The following is a 23,095-nucleotide window of genomic DNA, read 5'->3' on the forward strand; positions in this document are numbered from 1 at the left end:
TTTCATAGGAGAGACACACCGAGCTAACAGAGGAGTGGAACATCTTTGCCTCTGTGTGCGCTGAGACATTCACCCGCAATCTTCTACCAACAAACACGGCAGAAACACAATGTGAACAGCTACAATAAACAGGACAAAAAAAAAAACTATACAATGCCGGTGGAGAGAAAGGTACACATTTAACTAGCGGCTTGTCAACATTTCAATTAAACAGACAGTCTCACTCCCTGGCCGCTCTGATTACTTCTCTGTGGCAATTTTCAGTTCATATGACTTCATTTCGGTAAAAAGGGTGCACCGAAAGGGAATAATGGAATAGAGTGGAATGGATTGGAATGGAATGTCAGTCAAAGTCCACTCTGTGGGTGGCGGTGCTGTCCAGCGGCTGGAGAGGGAGGGAGAGGGAGAGAGAGAGCGAGAGAGAGGTGTGTAGACCCCATGTTCGGGGGACTGGGCCGGCCGAGGGCGGATTTACGGGAAGATAAACAAGCTTCTCTCAGCAGGGTGACTGGCGCCGGGTTTACAGTGCCCGGCCCAGACCGTTTCCAGTCCCAACAGCTTCAAACACGCAAAATCCGCATCAGAGTCTCTTGGCTTTCTTGATGGGTGAGGAGCAGGGGGCCCCCTCTCTCTTCTTCCGCTGTGAAAGAGAGGGAAAGAGTGAACACGTCAGTGGTGTACCTTCAGTTGATCTTGAGAGACCAGAGTCCAGGCTGCTCTTGCGCAATAAAGACAGTCCTCCAGACCTGAGATATAATATTCAAACACCCAACGCCACACGGCAGCAGGGGTATCGAGACTGACAATGATGTGGGGAATAAAGAGAAGCCGGGAGACGAAGGCGCTCCTCTGGAGCCGAGGAGGCCGTAATGAAAAGCGAACATGTGACCCGCCTAAGATGTTGCCCTTTGCGCAAACAGCTCCGAGGGCACGGGGGCTAACTACCTCCCCGCTTCCAGGCAAGGGGTGGCTCTCCGAAGCCGCTGTGAAACAATCTCTCGCAGGTAGGGCTGGGACGGCCACAACTGTGAATGCGCTTGACCTTTCTCTCCCCGGACTAATCTGATTGTGCCTTCTTTATGTAATCAGCCGGTAAAGGTCATTGAGCCATTTAACATGGGAACCCTTTAGCTATGGAATTTGCCTTGCAGTAAATTACCTACATTATGTTTCACTCACATGCCACCCATACAAAAGACTACTTAACTCCTTGGGTGTCAAGAGGCCTGGTTCATAATGTTAACAGTTAATCCTTAATGTAACAGTTTGCTGTGTTTGGGAGTAAATCTTTTGACCGATTAGAAATTAGGTAAATGGTACCGATTGGAGCCCTGCAAACAGTATTTCAGCACACTAGATTTTAAACCTAGAAAAGAACATATATATATATTGCCTTGTGCTTGAAAATGAAATAGCTACAGCTGCCACAGAAATAATCCTGCCTGTAGATTGTTTATGCATGTGTGTGCACATGTATTTATTTCTTCATTTAAATAAAGGACCCTCTGAAAACATTACGCTGAGGAATGCTTCCCCACAGTGGAGCGCACACACAGAAAACGCCAGATAAAACAAATGCCCGAATTCGACCCTCTATATCTTCATCACAGCGATTGTTCAGCCGAGAGGATGAAGAATAGGCCTTCACACGGCGGATCCACGCAGGAAAAGGACGCCGCGATCGTCCCCTCAGTGGGGGAGCTTTCATTCTGTAACCTGCATTATTTGCTTTGCCACGATGCGCTTCCTCTCGGCTATGCTTTGCAATGCATTCTCTGCACCTCAGGGCCGCATACAGGAAGATGCCTGATGTCAAAGGAGCCCCGACATGCGCATGGTGTGTGTGTGTGTGTGACGGGGGGGGGCGTTTGCCCTGGCCTCCACACCCATGGTGCAGATAACAGATACACAGAGCAGTCACATGACTTGAGGCGGAGAAGAGGGCACCAAACCCGTGTGAGTTATAATCAGACGGCAGGACCGCTCTGCTGCAAAGTGAAGGGCATCATGCTCTGAACTCTGAGGCACATGCAGAATACTCATTCTGTCCCTGCGTGGCGGGTGGGGGGGGGGGGGGACGCTCAAACCCAGGGGACAACGCTTTAGATTCTGGCACCCCACCTGGGGGCACAGGGGTGAGCAAAGGGCCCACAGGTGATGAAATTGAATCAGCAAAGGATGTCACCCGCTGACCCCCCCCCCCCCATCAAACGGTACGCAGAACAAAGCAGCGCTTTCTCAAAGCTCTGGGAAGGCATGCATTTCTCATGCAACACATGCAAAGAGGGGAAAAAAGGTAAATAAAATGTACCCACGTTAAACATAAAAGCTGTTAAAGCAGGTGTAAAACTGAAACAAGTTTACAGCGGGCACATAAAATTTGCTTGCTATTAGAGGTCGGCTGACAGATTAATCCATTTTGTCCTTCAGGTTGTTGACACTGGCTTGGGGGGGGGGGGGGGGGAGAAGGTGTGTACTCAGTCCCTGAGCCCACGCTGTCCTCAGATGTTATCATGGAAATACGAGCTCCCCAACCCACACAGCTTAATCCAGCATTGTTCTGAGAGCATTCCCCATGGTGTTATTCACATCTGTTTAGTCTGAGCCATGTGAATGTGAATATGCTAGCCGAGCTAAAACCCTCCCCAACAACAATTAAGGATAACAAATGAAGGTTGATTTATTCAAACAGGTCCCATATGCTGCTACAGTTCTCATCCAATTGCAAAAATTGCCTCTTCTGAACGCGCCGCGATTTTTTTTTAATACAATGTATTCGGGAAAAACCCTTCCCAGTCGTTAATCAAACACTAATGAGATTGCAGCTACAGTGTTGATTTGAAAGGGAGCCCTTGTTGTTCAGGTTCTGGGAACTAAAGATTTTTATAGTGTAGTAATCGGTCACACTCCTGACTGCCTCGGGACCACTGGAAGGCTGAATAACTGAGTAATGCACAATTTAGCGTGGATGCTGGCACTCTCCGCACGCGTGTACAGCTTGTAATTCTGTGCTCTGAGCACGAGTACTGGGAAGTACTTAAAACCTGGTGCTCAAAGCCCTTCAAACCAACACGCTGCACACCCACTTTAGCATGTAAAAGTGCCATGTCTGTCAATTCCAACAACTGGAAGCAGTTTACATAAAACAAGACAACGTCTGCAATGCAGCGAGCCTCATCTTGCATGAAAACTCTTGTTCGTTGTTAAGATCTTTTTACTCTCTTTTCTTCCGACTGGTAATTAATTGTAGTATGATGCAGGAGATGCAAAATAAGTCAAAATACATCATTTATAAAAAGGAAAAAAGCTTTCCAAAATGTTACCTCGTTGTGTCTTACTAAAACATTCACATTTAGCTACATATTCATATTAACCAGCACTGTAAAGTTTTTAAAATTTTACTCATCAACAAAGCAATATATGAAAGCAAATTTACTACATTTAAGAAAGAGAAATAATAATGTTCTATTTCTTACTGTAATGAGTCTGGGGTTGCAGGTTCCAGCTATCTGCAAGGCAGTGAAGTTGTCTTCCAGACTGTGTGCACACCCATTCCTTAAAAATGTATTTTGATTGGGATTTTGCACGTTCTAAAACGCAGTTCCATTTGCTGTTTTCCAATGAATATAATAATGGCCTTACAATTCATTTTTAGAAACGCGGAAGCAACGCAATTAAGTAGGGGAATTTATTGATAGCTTCTAAGATCAATATTTGATTAAAAAGAAAAGCCCTTTAAAAGGGGAAGCCTTTAAACAAGTCTCAAGGAAAAAGAAAATCATAAGCCAAATTATAAAACCAAACAACTCTTAATTAACCCTTTCAGTGTACACCTTATTGCCAGCTAGAACGTTATGCAATTTTTTTGGGGATCTCTTCAATAGATAATACACAGACAAATTTTTTTCTTTATACATTTTCAAAATCAATAGGGCATTTTCACTCTGGGATTGCAAAAACAAAACCCATTTCAGTACAAATTGATGGGACCTAAGAAATTCGCAATCTCTTAAAATTTGTGACATCATTGTATTCCAGTGAATGACCTCCATCAAACTGTACATCATGATAATCTAGTGGCTATTACAAAAACACAGCCAATGAAACAGCCTATGACACAAAACCTATGTAGCGACTGTAGCGACAGCATGGAAAGTCACACAAGACATTTTATTTATTCCGTTTTAGGAATACACTAATGTGCAAAGTTCACTCATTTTCAGTGCTCCCTTCTCCTTGCTGATGTGTTCATGTTCAAAGGAGTGCAGTTACTTCATCTGAAGCAATGATAACCTTTCAGCTCCTGGAATCCTTCTATAATAGGCCCATTTCAGCAGCTATATACAGCTGTCGGTTCATCTAAAATTTTATTATTGGTGTTTCACAGATACGCGATATATGACATAAAGACCTTAGTACAGAACAAATTTACTGACAGACTTAGGGTTGGGGTTTGTGAGAGCCAGCTCAGGGGTGGGAAGAATATGAGGGATTAGTGAATTCATACAGAAAAAATACCCAGAATACACCTCCCTGCTTACCTGAATCCATAATATATCCCACTCTTAGATTAAACAGAGCAATGGCAGAGGCTGCATTCCATGCACCGTATTTCGCTGATGCACTTAAGGCTCTTCCAGTTAGTGTGGCCCGAACAGTGTGTAGAGGGAGGTCGGGCTGGGGTGTGTGTGTGTGTGTGTGTGTGTGTGTGCGTGGGTGCGGGGGGGTCATTTCGGAAACGGCGGGACACGTACCGGGCTGGGGGTGAGCGGCGCCCCCGTCACGTCCAGGGCCTCCTCTTTGGGCTCGGCCTCGGCGTTTTCGGCCTGCCCGTTGGCCGCCGGGCCCTGCGCCCCGCCCAGCTTGAGCAGCGCCTCGTAGCGGTGCTGCAGCATCTGCTGCTCGTACGCGCAGCTCTCGTGTGCCTGCTTCAGCTGGTACAGCAGCACCAGGTCGCTGCGCAGCTCGTTGAACATCTGCGCGATCTCCTCGGTGGGAATCGGGTTCAGATCTGCAGGGGGTGGGAGCGAGGGAGAGTCAGTAAGGACTGCAGCACAGGGACGCAGCAGCCAGGGGAGCGCGTGTCATTACCAACACATCACTGTTCATTTTTACACAGGTGTTAAAGCTCTTCCTGTTTCAAACCTCTGACCTTTCAGGGACAGCATTTAACTTTTTTGTGCTAAATATGGAAAGGGATTTACCATACTCACAATCGTAAGGGGATTTTCCAGGTCATGTGGACAGTCAAGTGTTAAAAAAAAAAAAAAAAAAAAAAATGGATTGTAATACATACATTATATTCTATCCATTAAACTTACAATTTCTCCGCCGATATATTTTATACGCAGCACACTTCCCTAGGTAGCTCCGCTTGTACTGCTTCTGCTGGTGTTTGTAATTATGTACACGCTGCATGAGAATACTGGATATGAAGCAGTGTTATGCTCCCACTCTCCCCGTAAATTCCACAAAACGAACCGCGGTGATGATTTCAGAGGCCTGGGGACCTGTAAACGGGGGGGGGGGGGAAGAGCCGGCAGGTTCCAGGGAGCTGAGGGACCAGCATGCATTTCTCTCCTCAGCAAATCTCTCCCAGCTCCTGACACAAATCAGATCCGCCGCCCAGGCGCGGGACTGCACACCGCACGCGGACCGCTTTGCATTTGTATTGGGTTTAATTGATGCCGTATGCGCACTTTCCCCCTCTGGGAGGGGGGGTAGGGGGGGGGGGGTCTGCCACGCTGATGAGCTTTCTGCTTTACAAGAGGAAAATCATTCAGAGACAGGGCCTTATCTCACCCCTTCCCCCCCCCATGACCACATTGGTCTTTACGCCTCCACCAAAACGGTTCTCATGGAGCTGGGCTTGTGTAATCAAACGCAGGAGCAGGAAGAGGGTCAATCCTCACAGAGGGCCAGGATGCAGGCAGGAGAGCGCGCTGCTCCCCCCCCCCCCCCCCCACTGTGATCACAGGGCCCTCTGAGGACGGATCGGCCCCTCTGAAACACCTCAAAGGGGGCGACAGATCCTGGCCAGACGGAGCTCTCGCGGATCACCTTTAACTCGAGAGCAGAGATCTCCCAGCGACAGCGACGGGGCAGAACTTAAAAGGGGCCAATTTCCCCCGGGTCAGAGGTCGGGTAAATAAGGCAGACCGGGTCATGTAGCTGCAGAACCTCGCAGAAGGTCTAATACGCCAGTGACATTGGTGGAAGCAGGCCGGCCGCCGGCGAACAGCTGAACAAGGTGATTTACTGAGACGGGGTGGAATAAAACGTCATTAGCAAATTAGCTTTTGTCAGCCGAGGTGATCCCGTTGGCTGCTAACAGCACTAGCCGCTGTGCAGGTAGCAAATTACATGCGGGGGTAACGCTAAGCTAAGTGCCCCGCGCAGCACTTTCGCTCAGAGGGCCCGCCGCGGTCACAGCTGCTCCGGAGAGTAAGCCGTGTCACTGCGAAGGACACCCATGTTTAATTCATGCCATGCGCGCGTCTGACTCAAGGCCAGAAATTAGCTGAAGTCCATTAATTAACAATGGCGGCTCTTCAAAAACAGGATCCGCGTTCACCGAGGTCGCCCGCTCCGCCCGTCTGGGGGCGCGGCCACACTACGCTGTAAAGCCACGCTCGCCGCAGAGACAAAACACCGTGAACAGCCCGCTCGTCTCCACGGCGACGGAGATGCGTGCCGACCCACAGGAACGGACGAGCACTCCAATACAAGAAGATTAGAGCCTTGGCGCTAAAATCGTTGATGCTTGGATGACACTGTTATTGGTTTGGTAATTGCGGGAGATTTACAGGTAGGACCTGAGCAGAGAAGGCTGGCGAGAGCAGATCTGGCCGTTTCCTGAGGTGCCTGGCTGCTGAAATGGGGGGTAACTGACACTAAGTGACCCAAATCGCTCTGCGTAGGAGGTAGGGAGCCCCCCTGTGTAAAGGGGAGACAGCACCCCGGATCACGAGCGCGTGTGTGCAGAATATGTGCACTGGCAGGAGGGGGGGGGGGGTTGCACGGAACTAACTGGATGAACATTTAATTTGTTTTGCAAAAAACTATCCCATCCAAGCACACGTGCATACAGGGAATAGCTCAGAGTTACCTCTTATAGCATCAGCTATTATGTCGAGAGAGGATACACTTTCAATTCTATGACAAATCATAAATGTGAGACTATAACTAAGATCCTGTTACACTTCTTTCTCGCCCAGCTTTTGCATACATTTGACGTTAACTTCTAACAAGCAGTCAGGACAGCGGGACAGCTGACATGCTGACCATCTACCACTGCAGACTGAGAATCCGCCGCTGCTGACTGCATCTCAGTTCTTTCCGTTACTTGCATATTCTTCGCTCTGGTTCGCTAGGGTATGCTGTACTGCACTTGTTAATGTTATTGTGTGCACTGTGTATCCATGATGGCAGTTTACACGCGTTTAGATGTGGTCTGCTGAGTTCCGTATGTACAGTTGTTAGTGTGACTTTATTAGATGCATTTTGTTACTCTGGCATCCTAAGCTGCTCAGGGAGAGGATCTGCTTAGTGCGCATGTTATGTGACGAGCAGAGTGATCTGAACGCTGCTGCTTCTGCTGCAGTAGGAATGTCCCGTCAGTAAGATCCCGCACTCACCCACTCCCTGCTCTGTCAGAATCTGCTCCATGGCTTTCACCTTCTTCTGTCCAACCGAACTGGGGAGCTTCATCTGAAAAACACACACCTGGTCAAACACAGGCCTGCACAGGGACAACCCGAGCTCTCAGAGCACCACCACACACCCGACACCTAACCCCAGCACTGGTGACCACATATGCACACTCCAAAACCCCAGCACTGGTGACCACATATGCACACCCGTCTGTGTACTCTCTCTCTCTCTCTCACTCTCTCACTCTCACTCTCACACACACACACACACACACACAAACACAAAGTTGAGAGAACACACACCCCATCCCAGACCATTACAGACCCAAAATGATTCATAATAGGTTTTCAGATAGGAGACTGAAATTACTGCTACTCGCCAATGCTTCTGGCGTAAAAGAAAATAAAAGATGTGTAATTGCACTTCAAACGCCCAGTAAGATCCTCAACAGCCTAAATATCTTGTACTAATTCCATTATAACTCATTTTCAGAGCAGCAATAAAGGTGATGACCTATTGTACAATTACAGAGAGGAAGGAGCGGGATCAGCACTAAGATGCGGAGATGGAGGACTCTGGCAGGACTGTGCACTCTCCAGGAGCTCAGCCAAATTAAGCAGCTTATTCATGTCATTTTTGCTCCAGAGATAAAGCATTAAAGATAACGAATTCCTACATGTTTAATTAGTTGACTTTTCATGCCAAGATACCTGTCATTAGCTCAGAGGCCACTGAGGACATTGGGAACGTCTCTTTTAAGGAGTCTGTCGTTTCTGCTCAGATCTCACCCGCGCAAATGTTATGCAGACAGAGCAAGACAAAAACACGTGTCAATGTGAACTTAACCAAGATCAGATTTCGCTGTAATAGTCCCTGTGTAAATACAAGTAAAAACCCTACTTTACATAGCTTTTCTGTGCCCTTTAGGGGTCTGGAGTCTACAGTAACCGCAAAGAAAAACATTTGTGTTGTTCAGGCTTTCTTGTCTTTATAAGCAGAGCAACGAATATCTGGCTGTAATTTAAGCAATGAATTCACATATACATATCTATATTCAGATAGGGAATAAATGCAGCACAGGCATCAGTCAGAGATGATGGCAGAGATCCATATCACAGCTAAGTGATCAGTGGAGCAGCAGCGGGCAGCTGTGTAGCATAGTGGCGAGGAGCATGACTCATAGCCGAAAGGTTGCTGGTTTGATTCCCTGCTGGGGCACTGCTGCTGTACCCTTGGACAAGTTACTTAACACAGAATTGCCTCAGTAAATAGCTAGGTGTATACATGAATAATATGTAAAAACTGTAACCTGTGTAAGTTCCTCTGGATAAGAGCGTCTGCTAAATGACAGTAATGTAATGTAATATAAGAGGACAGCCCAGCATGTCAGTCAACGAAAGACACAAAGTCACACGTCACACCCAGAGCCACACCAACGTCAGCTTCACGTTAGAATAAACACGACACCCGAAACGAAACGGATATTAATCATTTCCAGGCCCGCCCCCTTCGTAGAATTAAACACCAAGCAATAGAGAGAGAGGCACTTATGTCACCATGTTAATTCAACATAATGCACTTTGGGGGGGGAGAGGGGGGAAGGGCGGGGCTGTTGCCACGGTGACACGTCCAAATCTGTTTAGTTAGTGGAGTCTAGCTAACAGATTATCATCCAGATTTGAGTAATAGACTCCTCATTTAGCTTTAATGCATTTTGCATAGAGAGCATTCTGCTCTCATCACTCTTAAAGATAAATCGGCTTCCTGGGCTGAATTCTAAAGATATTAGTCTGCCGGCAACTGCATAAATCATAACATTTTACTAATGAGAGGGCTATAAAACATAGCGCCGTCCACTTGGGCGCACAGCGGAGATTATTACCGTCTAATATTTCTTTGTTTTGCAGGCGAGGGCCGGGTTGCTGGGCTGATGTTGGGAGCCCAGCGTGGAGGGAGGCCAAGCGTTTGAGCGGGGGATCGGAACAAATTTCCCCTCTTTATCGCGTGCCCGGGTTCAGCTGTCAGAGACGCGGCGGGGGAGGCGCTCTCCAGCAGAGACTCAACCGCCCCGCGGTCCGGAGACGGGCTCGAAGCCAGGGTGGAGAGCGGCGCGTACAGTGCTGGGGTCCGGACCGGAGGGTCATAGGTTCGGATCCCTTGTGAGAAGCTGCTGCTATAACCCTCTGTGCAATCTCCAATGCTCATTACATCACATTACTATCATTTAGCAGCTGCTCTCATCCAGAGGGACTTACACAGGTTACCATTTTACCCATTTATACAGCTGGATATTTACTGGGGCAATTGTGGGTTAAGTACTTTCCCCAAGGGTACAACAGCAGTGCCTCTGTGGGGAACTGAACCAGCAACTTTTCGGTTATGAGCCCTGCTCCTCAAAACCCCAGCCGTCTACACCACGCTGCTGCTCCATTACAGGTGCCTGCTTGACACATGCTTGGCATGGCTGCACAAATCTTAAATATTCAAAAGCAGGTGTGGTAGGAAACTTGAGCTGCACTGAAAACACATTTCAAATTCCTCCTACCCTACCCATTTTTTCTCCGCCCCCCCTCCCCTCACCACACACTACTTCAGGTAATTGGCAGCCAGGTAGATGGATGGGTGTCTGAGTTGGAATTCTTGGAATTCTTCTTATGGTGAATCTAACATTTTCATTTAATATCAATATTTAAATAATATTTTATACTGACATTTCCATGTAAATCACAACCTATATCAGAGGGCAACAGTAATATTAAGCTTGCCTCTGCTTTGCTTGGGCTTCGGTTACCTGTCACAGAGCAGCCCTCGGTGTTTAATTAAATAAAGCGTGTGGAATTCTGCCTGGCTACCTGAGGTTACCTGACACCTGGGGGAGTAGCACAGGTAGGATCCTGAGGCCTTGGTGTGCCCCAGCCTCTGAGAGCTTGCCCACAGCCCCGCCCCCACCGTGCTCTGTGATTGGTTCTTACCCTCTGGCTGCGTAGCGTGACGCCGGCTGATTTGAAGTCGGGGAACTTGATGCCTGTAGTCTCGGGAACAGCCTGCTGGGGGAGGAAGGACAGACACAGTCAGACAGATGGACAGACACAGCGCAGGGTGCCCTGTACTTCCACTACGCCCCAGACACTCGGGCTTTTAAGGATCAGATACGGCTTTCTGAGCTTAGCGGGAATCTGCACGCTCCCACCTGGTGCGGCCCCTGCTTTTCCAATGTTCACAAAATCACTGACAGCACAGAGCAGACAACAGTAAGAGCAAAAACAAGAGGAGCGGAAGTTCCCTTCTCCAACAGAAGGGGGCGCTGCAAAAGAAGCAGTCAATTGACAATGGAAACAAGTGGTTTCCCCAGCGAGGCAATTTACAGCAGAGCAACTCACATAATACATGTTAAAGAGGCAGCACCGTTCGGCTGTTTTATCCAATAAGATAAGGGGGAGTGCCTACTGACTGACATTCAGCCACACAACAGGGGAAGCAGAAATTAACTATGTGTAATTTTTGCAGTGCGTTTGCGTTTGGCGTGTAGCCTCCTCTGGGCTGATGCATTTCTCCTGCCGTTTGACGCAAACACGCATGAAGAATCACGTGTGTGTTTTTCGGACAGGCTGAGGACTCAACCATGGAGATAACAAGCAGCTCTGTAATCAATAGCAATGGCGCCTGTGTCCTAAAAACCCTCGCGCTCAGCCTGCACCCAGGAGAAGAGGATTACACTCATTAATACTCATTATACAGTCATTAAGCACTGTTTAATTGAAGTTACTTGTTTAATTTTGCATTGATTACTGAAAGTGTGTCTCTGTTGCAGTTTTGAGCAATTGTTGTGTTATCTTATTTAAATAGCAGGGACGGAAATTACACTCGCCTGCTCGCCTGAGGTGTGGAGTTTCTGGCACGGCCGAGTGAAATTAGAGAAATTTCGCTTTTGAGTGACACAGGATAAGGACTCTGAGACTGTACCATTTTGGCTGTAAACCGTTTTGGCCTGATAAGTATCCGTACCGAAATAAATTCTAATGTTAGCAGCTGAGGGAAGGCAATTTTAAAAAAAATGATCAATGTGGGACTGAAAACGAAAAACGGAAACGTAGTGGAAAGAATGAAAAAAAGGAAAGAATGGAACAGGACATGGCAAAGAATGGCACTAGCCCTTGTTAAAATTGGAAAGGCAGTGGCATTAGAGAAGGTGTACATATTGTATTTCTGTTACGTTTTTAGGTACTAAAAAAAGCGCAGAGAGAAATGCAGAGCCGGGGAGTGTGTGGTGCTGGGAGCCTGCCGGAGGAACTGCGGAGTGTCAGGGTTTTACATCTCCAGTCCGGAGGAGGGCTGAACTGAACCTACAAGAGCCGCACGAGTCCTTTCATTACCCAGACGGAGTCGGTTCACTCTGCGGCCCCGTCTCGCTCATCCCCGCTTCTTCCTTTAGCAGAACCAGTGTCGATCCAGGAAACCTTCAAGCACCACATAATGACGATAAAAAAAAAAAAACAAAACCCTGTTTTATCTCCGTTTTGAGTCTTTGCTGAGGACCGCGCACGCCGGGCTCCGGCTGCCGGGCGACGCCCTGCCGCGGACGCGCCACGCCCTCTCGGCGACGCAGACGGTGGGCCCGGGAACGGAGCGGTGAGCCGAGGCCGATAACGAGCCCGGCTCCGCTGCCACTCATCGGCGGCGCGCGCCATTGGAGGGATTTAAAGAGATGAAACGCGGCACGACGAGGGGAGGCCGCCTTTTAAACAGGCCTCAGACGGCGAGGGGAAGGCTGCTATCAAAGGCCTGCAGGCTGCTGTCTGTGCCTCTGCCTGGCCGCCAACCCCGCTCTGCAAGGCCTGTCACATACCCTCATTAGAGCTGCCTCAGCGTGATCACCCCACACACACACACACACACACACACACACACACACACACAGAAACACACACACACACACAGAAACACACACACACACAGAAACACACACACACATACACGCACACACACACACAAACAGAAACACATACATACACACACACAGTGCAGATTGATATTGTTCACAATATCATACACACAAACACACACACACCAAGCTGAGTACACACGTACACACACATACACGCGTGCGCACGCACACACACACACACACACACACACACACACACACACACACACACACACACACAGTGGGGCCGAGCACACACACCCAGCTCTGCCGGCACGCCGTGCGGTTTGTTTTGTATGTCTAATTTGACAGGGCTTGTCAGGAGCGCAGTGGCTGGCAGCGAGACGCCGCGCGGGAGACGGAGCTGCTCATTTGAAGCCGCGCATAAAGGGGGGAGGCTTTGAGCCGCTCGCGCTCGCCGCCCACTCCGAGCCGCTCTTCGCATGCTGAGGGCCCCTTTCCCGCTCCTTCCATCTCCCTCTTTGTCTTGCGAGAGGAAGGCTGGGGGGGGTGGGGGGGTGGGGTGCGTGTAGTCCGACCAGAACCCCACGCCGTGGGATCTTTTTCAAGTGTCGCCGAGCGGAAGCGGCTTTGGTCCCGGCTCCCGCTCCTGTCTGCAGATAATGACTCGTTCTGCCTCTTAGAGCACGCTGGGAGTCAGAGAGGAGGGTTTTGATTGTCCCCTGCATGCGGCTTCGGACACTTTGCTCATTAGAAAACACGGACCCGCCAGCCGGGCGATAAAGTTCAGCTCCGCAATGTGGGGGGGGTGTAACAGCTGTAACCGCGGTGTGCCTGAAGGAGAAGGGAAAGAGATGAGGGGAGAGACAGGGGGACAACAGCCTGTTTCCTGACACCGATTCAGAGGACACTCCCGAGGCTTGCAAAACAAAAGCCATCGGGCTGCGGAAAGTGGATGCCAGCGCTTTCAGACTGCTCCGATCTGTACGTTTCAGCTCGAAACAGCGCTGAAAATAAGCCCTCAGTGACCAGACTGGGGATGGAGAGTTGCGCAGGACAGAGTGAAGAGCCTTCGAGGCCGGCAGCGCCACGAGTGCCTTCCATTTACACCGTTTTACACGAGCCGCAGTGCGGCGCAGTCGTTAAGGATCTTGACCCGTAACCGGGAGGTTGCACGTTCAGATCCAGGCAGGAGCACCGCTGTTGAACCGTTCAGCGGGGTACTTAACCCAAATTGCTTCGGCAAATGCACCCAGCTGGATAAATGGGTACGATGCAAAAGAGCAAGCTGTGCAAATGGCCCAGGAAAGGAGCACCTGCCAGGTAAATAAGGAATGCAGCGCAACACTACGAGCTTCCTTCAACAGCGACAGACCTGGCCAGCGCTCCCATTCGGAGCAACCCTGGCTCCGACAGCTATCTGATATTGTAGCGTTCTTAGCTAATGTCCTGGCACGCACCAGTCTGGAGCAGGTCTGTAGTTCAGTGTCCCTCCAACCCCCTGTCTGTGTGGATGCCAATAAGGACGGGGGTGGAGGGGCACACAAATTACGGGGTTTCTTTTCCCAATCTCAACAGGCGCGTGGTCGCTACTGGATATTTGAGTGTTAGAAGGTGGGGGCATTTAATTAAAGTATGTAACACCTTGATATTTCATCATTCAGTGCCTCATGTTCTGTGACAGCAGGTCTGCTTTGCCATTCTAGGCGGAGCTATTTTCTCTTGCTCCAATCAGACCGTCAGTTAAGTGTTAAAAAAAAAAAAAAAAAAAAAAGAGGCAACTCTATTGTTTTCGAAGACCCATACAACCCACAGTTAGCCTGTAACAACAGGGAATAAACGTTCTCTGACAGCAGTCCTGTCCCCGACTCCTTCTTCTATATCTTGGCCAAAACAAAGCCACGCGTGCTTCAATATCAACTGTCCCACACAGACTCAGGACTGTTCTGATCAGCAGAAAATGTGAAGACGTCTTTTTATCACCAGCACACTCGTGCTAAACGAACACTAGGTGGCTTCACGCTTTTCCTCTAAATGAGAGAACTGTCCGTGGTAACAGCTGGGGGAACCACGGCTTTAATCTGAGCATCGGTTCAACACAGCCTTAACATCCTCCATATTTCTGCACTTCAGAACCCCTGAAAGCTGCATCTAAACTATGAACGGTAATCCGGCCTCATGCTCCCAGCACAAGTGGCTTCTCCTCACGCTCAAAACAGATTAGCGAAACTCCCAGCTCGGGCCTCTGCATAAACGCTGTCGATTGACTCCCGCAGAAAATGTCAACAGCTGTGAGTCAGGCTGTTTTGGGATCGATGGGCATTAAAGATACACCGTGTAAAAGCAGGGAGGTGAACTGTAAGAAAGGCAGGAAAGGCCTTATTTGCTTATCAAATGCACTTATCCAGGGCAACTTAAAATATGGTTACGGTTCCAAAACTCTCACCCATTTGTAAAATTAATTTTTTTTAATGGTGTGATCGTGGTCCCCTGGGATTCAATCTACCAGAATTCTACCTGTCAGTACAACAGCAGAACAGTAGCCCTGATAAGAAGAGAGAGAGAGGGTAATGTCGGGTGGAATCAAAGCTGCGCAGCTAATCTTAATAATGACTGAGAAAGGTGTCAGGTAGGTGTCTACTAGCAGCATCGTGGGCTGAGAATCTTTGCGCCCGCGGTGCAGGTGAGAGTGCGTGTGTGCGTGTGTGTGCGTGCGTGTGTGTGTGCATACATGGTGCAAAAGCATGCGATTAAAATGATAAAATCCGGATTTGTTCAGCATGTACAGTTAGACCGTCATGCGTGCACTCAGCGCACGGCACAGACTCCCTAATCCTGCAGCTTCATTTACACTCCGGCAGAGAGGCAGATGCAGACGGCACACAACCAGGGCAGCGTATGTGCATTCAGAGACGGGGTGTGAGGGGAGGGGTGACCGCAGGCGTGGAGGTCAGAGGTCACGGGGGCGCGCTCACCTGCGTCTCCGGCCCTCGCTTCTGCGGGAACTTCTTCTTGGTGGCCTTGCGCTCGACCCGCTGCGGCTCCGTGCTGGTGTCGGCCGCCGTGATCAGCTTCTGCAGGTCCTGGGCCTTCTTCTCGCGCTCCTTCTTCTGGGCCTCCATCTTGCGCAGCTCCTGGATCAGGTACTCCTCCTCCGCCACCTGCGGGGCGAAAGGGGAAATGCGCTCTGACCAGCCCGCCAGCTCAGTCTCCTCACCTGAGGACCTTGTAAAAAGAGCTACTTCCGGTTTAAAGACTGCGCTGTGAGGCTACACTGTGGAAATGGGATTCAACATCATTCAAAGAGAGTTTCAGTGTTTCTCAGTGCGTATTACACGCAGCCCCCAGAACTGGGTCGAATTGGCACCAAATTAGGCTCAGATTTTGTGGGTGGGAGTCTGCTACAGGAAAATCTCCATAAATGTGCAAGGGGTGCTTTTTCCAGAAGGTGACGGCAGCTGGAACATCTCTGGGCCCTGTGCCGAGTGCAGCGGCCAGCAGCGGCCGCTCTCCATGCAGGAGGGTGCTGGAGAGCGCTGTTGACCTCTCTCCATCTTGGAGGGCTCTCCTGCTCTCAGCCAGCTCATTATGAGCTTTCAGTACCACCCAGGACCATTTCAGCACTCTGAACAACCGGCACTGTAAACCCGGAGCACATTACTGTCAAACACCACCGCTCCTCACTGTCAGAGCAGCTGTGGCAGGGGGGTTAGCGCTGGGGCTCCACGACCACCACGCCAACACGGTGAATTAAACATGTCGCCGTTTCACGATTCATCAAATCGCCATAGAAACACACTGACACAACATGGTTCCAGTCTCCACAGGAAATACCTCAACAAATAAAGACTGAGAATAAGATTTTACAGTTATGTAGAATAAAAAGATTAAATATGCATGCCTGGTAAGCTACTGCAGTTGTCATACAAAGCTCATTACTTTTAAATGCACATTTTGAAATGCACACAAATTCATATACGTTTAGTCTGTATATTTGCACACATTTATATCCAGCCATTTGTAAAAGTCAACCTTTTAATATATACTTTTGCATGCAATTAAATACAGCCAATAAATTAAAATAAATTGCGTAAAAAATATTTTAAGGTGACATTCATAGTCAGAAAAACAGTTTTTTAAAATAGTCTGAAATATCTCTAGCTTAAACGGACAGGCAGTCCCAGGCTTGTGTGCTGCGTTGAGATACCGTGCAGCTGCCTAACCCAAGAGTGACAAAGAAAACTGGGGAAATGCTGCCCTCTAGAGGTACAACTGATGAATTCCAACAAGCCGACATTTAAACACAAAGGGGACGGAGGGGATTGTAATAAACACATTCTCATTTAACACTTATCTATGCATTGGCAGTAGTGTTAATCTCTTGTTTGTGAATGGACGGAGGTAGTGGAAGTCTGCTTAAACATGTCGGTCAGACAGAATGGCCTTTTTGCTTTTTCAACAGTGCAGCACAGAGAACACAGTTATACCTGACTGAAATCAAGCCCAAAAACGCTGGCAGGAAAACACATTGCCCCATCAAAAGAGTTAAACATTCATTTTTAAAGAGATGGTACACTACTGAGCTCTCTGCCAGGAGTTGTGCTCAAGTCTCATCAAGATGCACCAAGCGGAGAGACACGTCACCGTTACAGGATTGCATTGGCTGCTGGCTGTGTGATTGGGGCTGAGGGTGAATGGGGGCGGAGTCTCACCTGCTCAGGTGTGCGGTTAAACAGCCTCTCCAGCTGCTCCTTTCTGCGCCGTTCGTGGTTGGCATCGAACACGTAGACCTTGGGCTCGCCCCCGGGGCCGGCGTGCGCCTTGGTCAGCCTGGCGCAGACGCTGTAGTACCGCTCCTTCAGATCCTCCACTGAGCGTTTCTGAACACACCGGAACATTCCGCCGTTACGACCGTGAAACCCGCACCCACCTGACAATCCTGCTGAGCTGGAATCGGGTTTTAAAACACTCATCCCTCCCCTGGGCTGCAGTGTGAAATGGTGGCTGGGTCACTGTAGAAGAGGGGGGTGCAGCTACAGACCGAGGCTAGAAGCTTTACCCCAAACACTCTGGTACAAAGCCAGGTCAATCACTGTGCAAAATTTACACTCACTCAGACCTCTACTCAATCAACCTGTCACCCACATTACCCTTCACTCTCAGGGATCAACTTTTAATTGCCAGTTCTTACACAATATTGAGTGAGCTCTGCGGAAATTAGTGAAAAATGTCCAAAAAACAAATAAAACCTAACATATGCTAAAACGTATTTTTTCAAGATAAGACCAAATCACATTACAGTTAGACTGGATATTGGTCATCTGAAATGAGATCTGGTGCCTGAAAATATATATAGTATGTCAAACACAGTAAGTGAAACAGATTTATGTTTTTATGATGAGTCTTGTTCTGCTATCAAAGCTGTATTTAAAAACTAATAAGGAGCGTGGTGTTTCAGTACAGGTGGAGGGAGCAGGTAAGGCAGGCAGCAGGTGGAAGGTGTGAGGAGTAAAACCTGAGCAAAGACAGAGGTATAACAGCAGAACTGTGGAGGTGTGTCCGCGCTCAGGCGTCGCGGTTCACCGCAGCTGCGGCGTGGAGACCGCCCTCGGTTGGGACACAGCGGCCGGGCGCCAGCCACCCCGCTCACCCGGAACTGCCCCACCCTCCCCGCTCACCCGGAACTGCCCCACCCGCCCCGCTCACCCGTAACTGTCCCACCCTCCCCGCTCACCCGGAACTGCTGGTGGTCGTAGCGGTCCTGCACCACAATGAAGCGCAGGTCGAAGCGCTTGACCAGGTCAAACAGGTGGTCCGTCTCCGATTTGGTCCATCCGTCATCGTGCAGGTACATCTGATACTCCTGCTCAGAGTACACCGGCACCTGCACCTCCTGAGAGAGCAAACACACACACACGCACACACACAGTTTTAAACTAGAAGTGTTGCTGCAGTAAGCAATGTTGCCACTGACCACATATCTGCCCTGAAATATCAAAGGATTATAAAATATGGCTTATACCATTTACAAGTTAATTTAAAAATATGCATTTTCACTTAAATCTTGACTAATGATACATACGCTATTATTTCAACCACTGTCAAAAAATCCCCTGCAAAAAGTAGCTCTTTTCACTATTTACTCTGTATGCTTTGTGATTACTGCTCAGGAAACAATCTGTGGGGGTCACAAGTCACGCCGCCCACCCTCTGCGGAGTCACAGAGTCCCACCCCCACCAATGCCTCACCTTGTTGAATTTGGAGAAGGGGTAGTCCTTGCCCTCCTCCCCGACGCGCCTCCAGTGGTAGAAGACGGTCCCGTCCCGGCGGGCGGGGTTGGTGAAGGGCATCCACTTCCAGGGCCGCACCTTCTTGCAGCCCAGTTTGGCCTTGGCTGTGTGGTAGCCCTGGGTCAGGTCGCTAGGCTGCAGGGGAGGGGCGTCTCTGCGAAAACAGGGCGCTTTTAGGCCTCTTTCTGCTGACAGTGCAGGACAGGAGCCCCTCACTACTCACAGGGTTAGGGTTATCTGCTCATTCTCTAGCGTACGATAATAAATACTTAACCCCTGTTTACTATACAGTAATAAAGTTTAAAAACATAACAGGGCTTTGCTTTCCAAAGTGGAAGTGACTATCAATGTCATAATGGTGTAAGAAAGTGATGTATATCCAGATCTACATAATGCAACAAACTTGTGTAATATGTAAACCAGGGCAAGTGAGAGTGTGGGTTGTCCTGGAATATGTACAACAGGCAGCCCAGGAGCAGAAATGGAGGCAGGAACAGAGAGAGCTGCCTGGCACCAATATTCAAAACCGTGAATCGCTAATAAGTAGAGGGTGAGAGGCTCCTGTGTTTATTTGAGACACTGCTCTCCTGCAAGGAGTGGGCTGCTGGTCCACGTTTGGCAGTGCTGCTGTGAGCCTTGAGGAAGAGAACTGATCTCAACTGCTCCAGAAAAAAATGCAGCTGTAGCAACAGATTACAGACTATAAACACAGTGGGTAAATATAATGTAACCAGCGTAGGTCTTGAGTAAATGCTTCTGACAAAAAAATTCTCTAACGGAATAACTGATGCTGAGCTACTGAAATTTAGATTATTGGCATTAGAACCAGAAAATATTTAGTTTAATACAGAGTACATATTGCATTTCTTCAGACGGTTAACCGCACTTTGCTGTGCCATTCAACAAATCACTACTCAGACGCACACATATTCTGCATTCATTCTGACGTTCTGTACAGTGGTCATAATATTCCTGTACCCCGAGACACCTGAACCATATTTCTCCGGGTAAGAGTACACTTCTACGTTGTGGCAAGTTTTCACACGGCTTTCATACTTTTTATCCGCATACAGCAGGGCGTAGACCTCTCTGTGCATCCCCTCCGGCCTCTTGTGTGTCGGCACGCCTGTTGTTTTCTTGGGCTTCTTCTACCCAGAGAAAGAATGAATAATTAAGAGAAACCGTGAGCTCACCGAACAACTTCATTATGGTGAAAAAGCAGTTCTTACCGTTACCCATACAACTTGGGCAGATTTCTACAGTAACGCGTTTTCTATGCATATCTAATAGCCAGACAGCTTTTCCTGAATGACTGTAATCAGCACTTGCAGACCCCCATCCCTCTGATTTAGCCCCTACGGGTAAAGCATCATCACTCTGCAGCAGACACTTAACGGCAGACATACGAAGTCAAATCCAGTTCCTTCGCAGCAATTGTAAAATGGATTTGTGTCAGCAATGGGCAGCGTGCAACCACAGGGGGTGATGTACATGTGGCATGCCCCATTTCAATTTCTTGCAGCATTTAGCACTTAAGATCGAAGGCTGGTAGCCGTCAATGAGAGCAAGTCCATGCGGCCCTTGTGCTCTTCAGACCGAGGATTCCCTTTATTCAAATGTTCTGTGTCACTTTTTATGGCTGTTTTCAGTTCCGTGAACCATTATTCTGTCTACATCGCTTTCGGCGAATAAAAAACGGACCTTGTCTGCATTTACAGACAGGGATGTTCATAATTCTATACATTCTTAGTAAGTTTCGACCTCGGTCTCCAAGGGCCGGGTTCGGTTTAAACCGGGGCACCTCTGCTGGTGTCTCCAGCCTCCTGTTATCAGCACCCAAATGACAGTTTAGCGAGGGCAGCTACCCTGTGGGAAAAATAAAAGGCAAACTGTGCACTCCAGTAAGCGATGTTCATCTGTCTCTACAAATCTATAAACTTTTCCCTTCTCCTTTTCCTCCGACCGGCTCCAACTGATACATTAAGAAGCAGAGTGAGCTTTCCGGTGAGACAAATGCCAGTGATTCGCTCTGAAATGTCAAATATGACAGCCAAAGACATTCAATACACGTCTCTCCTTTCAGGCCTGAGAAGACGTGGGGCCCTAAGGAGGGTGAGAGCTGGATCCGTCCGCCTTGAGGAGAAACGCCTGAGACAAGCGGAAAGGTAGCCGCTTCAAACCCGCCCTCCTCAGTAAACACTGCAGTGGGAAAACGTCTTTGTCCTCAGCATGGAAAAGTAAAAAAGTCAGCCCTGAATTTTTCAAAAGTAAGTGATGCACCTCCACCGTACAGCACACAACACAGCCCTTTGGTGTTCATATCACATCCTTCAGAAGCGATCCGAAGTGCCCTTTCAAAGATACACTTTTAACCCATGGGTACAGAACATTACATAATTCACTTGCTTAACAAGATGCCCTGATGCAGGGTGACTTACATTGTTCATATTTTCCCCGATAATCCACTTATAGAGCTGGACATATGTACTGAAGGTTGCCAAGCAACAACAATAGTGTCCTGCCTGGCATCCGAACCCAGCCTTAAGCTCTGACATGCTTACATGTGCACTTAAGCTATACTTCTTTTTATCAATATGACGCGAAATTGCTGCTGAAAGACTCAGATTAAATTCATGCCAATTCCGAGACTGGCGTCTGAAATGCCTGAAGCTTTTAATGTAGATGAGGCATATATTTGATTCATTATGGGGTTTGGAGGACACATTTCTTACCTTATCTGCATTAATGATGTCCTTCTTACTGATGGGGCCGGCATCACTGCCCCCTCCGCCCAATTCCAGGATGTCTCTGGCATCCGCACTCGTTGCCATTGTGACCTGCGAAACAAATTTTTAATATCAGCACAACATAGGTACGTGACGCATAACATAATAATTTCATTTTACTTTTTAATAGATTGGACAATCACACGGGAAGGCAGACAGTGTAAACCGACATCATTAACAGTCCGCCCGAGATAAAGTGTCTGGCTAACCAAATGGCGCCAGACAAAGCAGATGCCACTTAGCTGGCTAACGAACCAATTTGGGTGGGTTTTAAAGGCAATTATCTGGTTAGGCTACTTGAATTACATATAATGTAAAAATATATTTAGCACTACAGTCTAACTCCCGCAAGTCTTTAGCCACCATTGTGAAATGGCTACAGCTACACCTCGAAGAGCCGGTGGCTAGCTAGCGCCTAGCTATATAGCTAGCGGTTAAGTGTGGCTACATATTTTTAGTTTTCTCTGTACTAACACGACTTGCAAGTGTAACTGTGCAGATTTTCCAGGTTTAGCTGATTACCTGTGTCTTCACTACGTAAGCATTTAAGAAAACGTTGATAATGTTAGCCAGCCAGATGGCTGATAGCGTGGATAGCTTTAGCTTCCGAGGGCCTAGACCGGGAAGGAAAGACCGAGGATATCAACACGACTTAGCCTACCAACCTAATGGGACCGATATCTTGTTAATAAAAGAAAATAATATCTTTTACCCGTTATATGTATATATTAATCATTACCTGTTCGTAAGTTAATGTCCTTGGCTTCCCTCAAAATAAGACGTCCTCCATTCACTTAGCCCCAGCTAGCTTGCAAACGTTCAGTCCGTCATTGAAGCAACTGCCGCACGTGTGTGTAAACTACAATTCCCAGCATTCCAAGTGTTACCAAACAGCGTCGCAGACTACAACTACAATTTAAACTACTATTCCCATTGTTCCCAGCGTAGCGACGACGAGCACGATCTGGAAGGGAATGAGCACGCACAGGTGCTCATACATTTCCTTTCGTTAACACAAAGGTTCACTGTAATCCTTTAAAGATTTTGGGTGAAAATGTTACTGTAATATGTCCGTGCCCCTTCCACGAATTTTGGAACAAAACTTAAAGAAACGAACGAAGCCGTGGTGGCGGAAGCTGCTTCTTGTCAGTTACAGGTTGCCTGGTGATAGCAACCCCAAACAGCACCCGGTTAGGCCTATTTAGGATTTTGTACGGATAGATGTAAAATGTCAGAGGTCCCAGCCCTTAAAAACTTTTGTACCGCCGTAACTAATACTAACACGTTGGTGCAACAGCGGTAAGGCCCTATAGGTGCTGGTTAAAATCCCAGTAAGAACACTGCTGTTCCCCTGGGAAAGGCAACTGACCCAAATTGCCTCATTAAGTGCCCAGCTTTATACATGGATAGCATGTAAAAATTGTAAACTAAGTAAGTCTCTCAGAATATGAACGTCTGTCAACCAAATGTAATGTACCTA

General features: G+C 48.3%; 1 protein-coding gene across 2 annotated transcripts; it reads right to left on the reverse strand.

The window, feature by feature from the left end:
- Positions 1-22,451, reverse strand: LOC118795624 (DNA methyltransferase 1-associated protein 1-like). 2 transcript variants are annotated; one of them, XM_036554248.1, is made up of 11 exons: positions 22,355-22,451; positions 21,562-21,666; positions 19,886-19,977; positions 18,788-18,983; positions 18,273-18,431; positions 17,251-17,418; positions 15,514-15,699; positions 10,626-10,697; positions 7,638-7,710; positions 4,755-5,011; positions 1-640 (listed from the first exon to the last, which is right to left on the reverse strand). In XM_036554248.1, exons 2-11 carry the CDS (start codon positions 21,658-21,660, stop codon positions 581-583), a joined length of 1,362 nt encoding a protein of 453 aa, XP_036410141.1. In that variant the 5' UTR covers positions 21,661-21,666; positions 22,355-22,451; the 3' UTR covers positions 1-580. The 2 variants fall into 2 exon arrangements, with proteins under 2 accessions (XP_036410141.1, XP_036410140.1); XM_036554247.1 differs by having other exon boundaries at positions 10,626-10,700.
- Positions 22,452-23,095: the final 644 nt, after the last annotated feature.

This window comes from Megalops cyprinoides, chromosome 20 (assembly GCF_013368585.1).
Source record: "Megalops cyprinoides isolate fMegCyp1 chromosome 20, fMegCyp1.pri, whole genome shotgun sequence".
NCBI lineage: Eukaryota > Metazoa > Chordata > Actinopteri > Elopiformes > Megalopidae > Megalops > Megalops cyprinoides.